The 7,255-nt window shown below is 32.7% G+C and overlaps 1 protein-coding gene across 1 annotated transcript in view; it reads right to left on the bottom strand.

Annotated features, from left to right (window-relative positions):
- Positions 1-7,255, bottom strand: part of CACNA2D1 (calcium channel, voltage-dependent, alpha 2/delta subunit 1) — a 560,165-nt gene that overhangs the window by 201,178 nt on the left and 351,732 nt on the right. The window contains exon 5 of the mRNA XM_006834341.1: positions 4,610-4,651. Within this exon, the coding sequence (XP_006834404.1) occupies positions 4,610-4,651 (42 nt within the window). The remainder of the gene's footprint in view (positions 1-4,609; positions 4,652-7,255) is intronic.

The following is a 7,255-nucleotide window of genomic DNA, read 5'->3' as shown; positions in this document are numbered from 1 at the left end:
AACATGGGTTATTTTGTGAGTTAGAATATAAAGCCAACATGCTATATATATATATATTTTAAGTTAACAAATTTAGACTTTGATTTTTCTTTAATAATTACAATAAACACCACTTAACTAAATTGACTAAATGCTTATCACTACTAGCTCATTCTATTGTCAAAAAAATTCTATTTTTTTTTTTTGAAATAACATAAATTGGGGTTTTAATAATATTTGGATATCACATTATATTGCAACACAAATATGCAAGTAAATTCAGCAGACTAGCCAAATGCCCTAAACGGGCCAGATTTTCAGTATGATCAATATAAGAAAATGTAGCAAATAAATCAACTTATTTAATGGCATGGGGATTCTAGGTTAAACTTTTTTCATTTAGATTTTAGTCAGAAACATAGATCTTAGAATTAGGTTAATAAGGGTTAGTAATGATCTGTTTTCTTTCTGCTTACTTTGGGAATTAAGAAAATAATGCAGCTTGTTGGAACAAGTGGAGTCTTCTGGGGAATTTGCTTTAGTAATCTTCAGAGAATTTAAAGAATTTATTGATACAGACGCCTCTAAAAACCTCGACTACAGACCTATGTACATTTTAAAACTATGGAGAACTTGGATGTGACATTTCATAGATAATTTTGCATTGTTGTTAAGTCCTGTCTTGTGGAGTCAGGCTCATAGAGACGCTATATCAGGTTTCTGAGCAGAGCAGCTGGTGGCCTTGATCCACGGACTTTGTGGTTACTGTGGTAAGTCCAGTGCTAACCCATTGCTTATGGCATGTAGCCACCAAACTCTCAATTTTGTATTAGCAGTATTTTTATTTCCCCTTCTATTTTACTTGCAATTTTCTTGTTCTTTAAAACATTGATATATAAAACTAACAATAATATCACAGCAAATTCCTGAATTCTGCTCATTTTTTTCTAAATGTTTTGAATACTACCCTTAATTAAATTCACCAGCCTCTCCTCAGAAACCCTATATAAGGTCACTATGATTCAGAATTGACGCAACAGCACTTAACAACACTACCTTATATGTGAATTATCTTAAATACCTTATATAATTGCAAGGATATTTATGATAATAAGATGAAAAACATTTCAATATAATATTATTTCATATTTTTTAGTGTATGTTGTTATTGTTAAGTGCTGTTGATTCAGTTCTGACCCATAGAGACCCTGAATAGGGTTTCTAAAAAACGGCTGGTGAGCTTGAACTGCCAACCTTGCTGTTCAAGTCAACTTTGCAGTTCACACATTAACCCACAGTGTCAGACCAGAACTCCATTGTTAGCATATATATACTCACAAATACGGCCCTTCATTTGGTGTTAAAATAATTTCAAATCACCCCTAAATTTTCTGTAAAAATAAATTATTATTATTATAGTCTTTAACATTTCTAGACTGCCACCTATGGGCTAGGGAATGTTCTCAGTGTTATCTTTAATTCAGTCCTCACAAAAATGCAATTAGATTATTATCATTTTCTCAATATTACAGACCATAGAGTAAAACAGAATTCTAGAGCTGCCATTTTCAAACAGGGTGATGTGGATATTATATGTATATTATCCGGTTTGAAAATGGCAGCTCTAGAAGTTAAATTCAAGTACTAACACTCCAGAGAAAAATCTCTTAACCGCTACACTCTACTCCTTCTTCTTGTACGGAAACCGAGATTGCATTTTCACTTGTACGCTTTGTGGTTATTAAAGGGAACACAAAAGAACTAGAGTTGCTGAGTGAAGTATTTAGGAGTGAAATGTCTTATCTCTAATTACCTAAACATATTTAAGCAAATAACAGATGAATCTATAGAGATTCATTATGCTATTCTCTCTCTATTTTATATATAGTTAAGTATTGTCATTTTAAAAAGCACCAAACATCTTACACTGAAGTATTATACCAATCTAAATGATTTAGCTTGTTTTGAAATGAAACCCAAAATATATTATTTATTCTAATCATATAGAGACTCGACTAGAACTTTAGTTTGATGGAGTAATAAAATAAGCCTGCTTTTATGTTTCACAGAGATTCATTATAATTTAACTTTTCAAATCTGCCCATATTTGGAATTAAACATCCTATAACCCTGGTGTTACTATAGGATAAGCACTGGACTGTTAATTGCAGAGTTGGTAGTTCAAACCCACCAGTGCTCCCGAGGAGAAAGGTGAGGGTTTCTGCTCCAGTACAGACGGACAGCCTTGGAAACCCTATAGAGAGTCATGAGTCAGAAGTGACTTGATGACAATGGTTTGGTTTTTTTGTTTTTAATCTTTATATTGAGGAGCTCTGATAGGGCATTGGTTAAGCACGCAGCTGCTAACCAGAAAGTGGGTTGTTTGTACCCACCAGCAGTTGCTCAGAAGAAAAGATCAGGTGATCTGCTCCCATAAGGATTTCAGCCTACAAAACTCCATGGGTGTACTTCTACTTTGTCCTTATCTTGTTGTTGTTGTTGTTGTTAAGTGCCCTGGAGTTGGTTCTGGCTCATAGCAGCCCGGTATAGATTATGAACTCCTGACCTTGCAGCAAAGTGCTCATCCTATTTTCTTATAACACAACAACAATTTTTATATCGCTTGTAGTGAATGCAGACAAATTTCCAATTTTGCTACTTATTCTCTAATTTGAGTCAGTTTATGAAATAAAGGCAAGCACATTGCTTGTTTTGATGTTCCATTAGTCCGCGAGACCCAAGACCATCTGGGGACCAACCAGAGGAGAGGGCAGAGCAGGACTGAAGACAAAGGAACATTGTCCACTATCACTCCATTCCCAAAACTAGCTTTGTTATCTCTCCCTTTAAGCTGCTTCCATCTAAACCTGAAACAAAGCAAACATTTTCATTTCTACTATGATTTCCAGAGGTTTTCTGTTTACTTTGCAAATAGAGCATAAATTTTAAAAGTTAACCCTTTTCACAAAAAACTACCTAAATAATATGGATATTAGAATTCCTATCAAATTTACCAAAGAGTATCTCAACAATTACTCTATTCTATAGAACAGAATTGCTGTTGTTGTGAAATGCCGTCGTGTTGATTCTGATCCATAGCAACCCTGTATAGGGTTTTCTAGTGACTGGTGAGCTTTAACCAACTACCTTGTGGTCAAACACTTTGCAGTTCAGCATATCAACCCACAACGCCACACCCCAAGTCATAGAATAGTATAAACTGAATAAGAACCTTACCCCAAGTTGCTAAAAATTTAATTCAGAAGACAATTCTTGTTTATAAATACTATAATTTTATAGCACTAAAGCTAATAATGTGTTTCAAATTAGCTAGGATAACGCTCTGATGTGAAAACTGTAAGAGTAGTCATTTGAATTGGTTTTTAAAGAATATTGAGCATTTAAGATGGAATATTGCAGAACATGGAGTCCTGTAGGCTAAGCATTGGACTGTTAACTGGTGGTTCAAACCCACTAGGCGCCCCTCGGAAACACGTGCAGTGTTGCTGTGAGTCAGAACTGACTCAGTAGCACTTAAAAACAATAAAATTCTTATTTTACCTTTAAGTGAGGACATGTTTAACATTACACTATTACAATGAACAAAATCAATAAAACTTAACAAACATAAAACTTATTCTAGGCCACTGTTCTAAGCAACAGAGCTAAATATTTAGCAACCTATTAGAAATTTCTACTTGGATGTCCTTGTACAAGATTTTGTACAAGATTTTGGTATAAATGTTCTTGACTTTGAAACATCTTTCCTGAAACATCATTGATCTTCCAAATGATTCGGTGACCTGAATACTTTCTCTATTAAATAATTGATTATTATCTCAAATTCAGAAACTTTGATTTGATATTTGGGAATACATGATGTATGGTTTAGATATCTGTGCTTTTTCCTCCATCATCACATCTTTTTTCTCATAATTTATTTTTGGGTACATCTGTAAAAATTTTCCAAGTTTGCTCTGTACTTCTTTGATAAATAATGTACAATATCAAATGTGTTAGTTCTTCCTGTGGAAATTTTATCTGTGTTAATAATTTTTATTTTTCATTCATGTCCTAGGTTCTATGTTAAATGCTGTTGAGTTGGTTCTGACTCACAGTGACCCTATATAGGGTTTTCTGAGGAGCAGAACTACAATGTTGTTTTCTAAGACTGGACAAGTAGCACAGCTTCCAATGGTGCTATTCCCAATGTATTTGAAATGAATGATTCCCTTTGGCTTATGCAGAAGTGTTGTCACCCTGGTGCCAGGAGCCAAGATGCAGAGATGGATAGAATCTAATCTCTGTCTTCAATTTTGCTAATGCCATTGAATCACAAAATACATCAGAATAGCAGAATACAATCTGCACAGGATGCAGTGGAAGGGAAGTTTATTATAAACGAAATGCCTGTTGTTTATTCCAAAGAAGATACCAAAAATAAGTTATTATAAATATGACCTCAGTACTAAACTCCATCATTACCTTGTCTCTAACTAGTTTTGATTATGCTGTCTAATTCTTCCTGGAAAACTATACCTACAGGATCAATTTGTTCTGTAAACCCAACCAATCAACCAATTAGAACTAACTTTATCTTTGAGTTTAATGTAAAACTTTTAATACTCACATCAAGATCATCTTTTGCGTTGTAGTAGACAACTTCACTGCTCTATTAAAAAAGAGAAAAAAGCAATGCTTTACTGATTTAAGTAAAAACATTTAAAAAACTGAACATCATTTTACATGTTTGCAAATAAGCAATACCTTATATTCTTTTCACAATACATTCCTCAAAGATCTATATGCATCCTATGTGTATTTTCAAACAATATAGTAAGTAATATAACAGTAATATTAGAAAAATGTACCTTGTATTTGGCAATAGATTCCAGTACACTCAGAACTATTTCTTCAAGGGCAAACCAGGAATTTTACTGTCTATAAGTAATATATTTAAAACACTGAATGATTGATATATAGTATAATTCAATAAGTGTGTAAGGTATGTGGAATCCTGGTGTGGTGCTGTGGGCAAATTCGTTGGACTGCAATGATTCAAGTTCACCAGCCATTCCTTGGAAACCCTATACAGGGTTGCTATGGGTTGGAACCAATTTGACGGTGCTTAACAACAACAATGTAAGATAAGTAACATGCCAAGACTTCATGGAAACTGTGTTGAAATTATTCTTGAATAAATGAGTATATACAGATACAAGTAAGAATTTAAGGAGCAAAAACTTATTTAACACATAGATCATCTAATATTCAAGCCAACCAAATTATCTTTGGATCTGTAGCACAAATAAATAAATACACATGGAAAATGAAGACAACCCCAATGAGATGAATTGGCTCAGTGGCAGAAACAATGGGCTTAAGCATAACAACTACTGTTGTTGTTGTTGTTAAGTGCCGTCGAGTTGGTTCTGACCCATAGCGACCCTGTATAGGGTTTCCGAGGAGCAGCTGGTGAGTTTGAAATGCCAATCCTGCAGTTCAAACGACTTTGCAGTCTGGCGCATCAACCCATGGCACCACAACACGACCCCAACGTTGTTAGGATGGTGCAAAACCTGGCAGTGTTTCATTCTGTTGTACATGGGGTCAGTAAGAATTGGAACTGACTCCACACCACCTAACAACACCTAGCTAGCTATCAGTGTTTCCAAAATATACCATAAATATATAATTAATTTTTTTTGTTAGAAATGCATTGTGTTACAGAGCAGAAGTGAAAAATAAAAATAATTCACTTATACTGGTTTCATTTTCTTTTCTTCATCTCATCAAATGATTGTTGTTGTTAGGTGGTGTGGAGTCAGTTTCAAATCATAGCAACACAATACACAAACCAAATATTGCTATTTTGTGAACACAAAATACGTTTGAAATAAAAATGAAAAGAGAAAATCTAAATTTATTTGAGAAATTTTTATTTTATTCCTTTTTAATGTATTAAATTTCTTTTCTTATATGAATATAAACCATTTCTAAAACTGATTTTTAATATATAGAGTCTAAATGTATATATTTGTTCAATGCATTCTGAATTCTGGACGATATGCATACACATTTTTTTGTTCCAATCAAACTGAAAAAATACATTAGATGTAAACTTACCAGTCATGTTAAAATCTAAATTTCTTCTTGTAACTGGAAATTTTATATCTCTAATTCTTAAGAGTTATTTCTCAATACAATATTTATTTCTTATAAGATCAAAATATAAATGTAACAAAGAACAAATATATAACTATAGGAAAGAAAACAAAACATCCTACACAAAGCACTTAATCAAACCTGTATGCTTTCTGTGGTTATCACATTTTAATAAGTAAACACAGATTTTCGTGGAATATGCAACAGATGACATTGACTGTCATCTAAATCTCACATCTACATTTCTTCATCAATAAAAATGACATTTCTTTTTATTTAGAAACATTGTTTTCCTTTCATCTTTATAAATGTACTTTCTTCTAAAACCTAGAACCATATGTTAATAATATATAACTTTCATTATTCTTTTATTTTATTTAACAGAGAAGCTCAATTGATTGCATTTAGTAAGGATAAATCCATATAGCACATTAGAATCTGGGGGAAATTTCCATTTAATCAGTAACTCCATCTGTCTATTTGGCATTATGACATCAAAATAAATGGAAAACAGTCATAAAGCACTTAATTTATATAGCCATATAAAAACAAACACTCAAGTCTCAATTATTCATATTTTCTTATAGAAAAATGCAATGATTTATTTAACTGTGATTTCTGTTTAGACAGTTTCATAATTATTTGATACAGGCATGATTTTAAGCATGAATTTGAGAAAAATGATAATTTAATATATTTTACAGCACATCTATTTTTAGTTATTTAAAAACATATACTTAGATATGTGCAGCTATGTTAAACTAAATCAGTTTACAGTAGAGCAAATCCTTAAATCACTGAATCATAAAAAAACAAGGGCAGAACCAATCTTAAAAAGATTTGGATAAAGGATAATTCACAGAAAAGAAAGATATTTTATATCACATTAGCCCAATTTCTATGTTCTCATGTTTTTATAGATGATATCTGGTTAAAATTAACTTTGTGCTAACATATGGAGTCCTGGTGTGACTGCAAGATCAGTGGTTCAAATCCAGAATAAGCTCCTCAGAAACTTTATACAGAGTTGCTATGAATTAGAATGGACTAGATAGCCCTTAACAATAACATGCATGTTGTTGTTGTTAAGGGCTGTTGAGTCTGTTCCAAC

The sequence above is a fragment of the Chrysochloris asiatica genome, unplaced genomic scaffold, assembly GCF_000296735.1.
Source record: "Chrysochloris asiatica unplaced genomic scaffold, ChrAsi1.0 scaffold00010, whole genome shotgun sequence".
NCBI lineage: Eukaryota > Metazoa > Chordata > Mammalia > Afrosoricida > Chrysochloridae > Chrysochloris > Chrysochloris asiatica.
The sequence above is the reverse complement of the archived record's forward strand: the minus strand, read 5'-3'. Positions and strand labels throughout refer to the sequence as shown.